General features: G+C 37.8%; 1 protein-coding gene across 1 annotated transcript in view; it reads right to left on the bottom strand.

Annotated features, from left to right (window-relative positions):
- Positions 1 to 476, bottom strand: part of LOC125027909 (protein henna-like) — a 25,451-nt gene extending 24,975 nt beyond the window's left edge. Inside the window, exon 1 of the mRNA XM_047617041.1 lies at positions 343 to 476. Coding sequence (XP_047472997.1) covers positions 343 to 360 — 18 coding nt within the window. The 5' untranslated portion in view covers positions 361 to 476. The remainder of the gene's footprint in view (positions 1 to 342) is intronic.
- Between the last annotated feature and the right edge of the window lie 395 nt (positions 477 to 871).

The following is an 871-nucleotide window of genomic DNA, read 5'->3' as shown; positions in this document are numbered from 1 at the left end:
GGATATAAACGCTTCCTTATATGATTTATGCAATGCCTCTAGATTCTAATTCAGACTTACTAGTAAAATATGATATATAAAATGCTAGTGATATATACTTCAAATTAATTATTGATCATAATATTTTTCATAAAGGAAATGTTCTCCTTGCAAAAAGAAATCCCAAATATGTAAGTAATAATCCATGCTGCAGACATATAACCAGAACTTAAAATCTGCTCGACATGCATAAAAACAACAAACAGACGAACAAAAAACAAAGCAAAACAAAAAACAAAACACCATCAACGGAGCAAGTTGCGAATCGAAACGCGCGTAAGTTACATCAAAGCTTCGACTTACCTCGCAAATAACTTCCATTGTGCTAAGAAAAGAGTAAAAACCCTGTCTAAGAAGTGCCTGTCCTCGCTACTGCTCTCAGGCGATCTCCGGCTCCGTCTAACGCCATTTCGTCGTTGGCGCCATTTTTACGTGGTTTCTCCTCGCGTTCGGGGGCCATGACAGTGCTTCGCCAAGATAAGAGCGATGGGGGCGAAAATCAAGCTGGAGAGTGGGTTCACTTGGTCCTTATGTTCCTGGAAAATCCCCTCCTCCCTCCCTTCCCCTTGCAACGTAGATCTCACTCGTGGTCGGTTAATTCCGTGTGATAGAATGATGGAAAAGTAAGGATATTAATTCGTTTATTATGATGCTCACGTCATTATTTGTGTTGCTATTATTATTACTATACTCGTGATGATTAGTGTTGACATTATAGCTGAGACTGTTATTCATATGTGCGTCATCGTCATTCTTTTTATCATTATTATGATATTAACTGTATCAATACTAGCATCAAATTGCCGTTATTATCATTATGATAATTACATGA

Source organism: Penaeus chinensis, chromosome 8 (genome assembly GCF_019202785.1).
Source record: "Penaeus chinensis breed Huanghai No. 1 chromosome 8, ASM1920278v2, whole genome shotgun sequence".
NCBI lineage: Eukaryota > Metazoa > Arthropoda > Malacostraca > Decapoda > Penaeidae > Penaeus > Penaeus chinensis.
The sequence above is the reverse complement of the archived record's forward strand: the minus strand, read 5'-3'. Positions and strand labels throughout refer to the sequence as shown.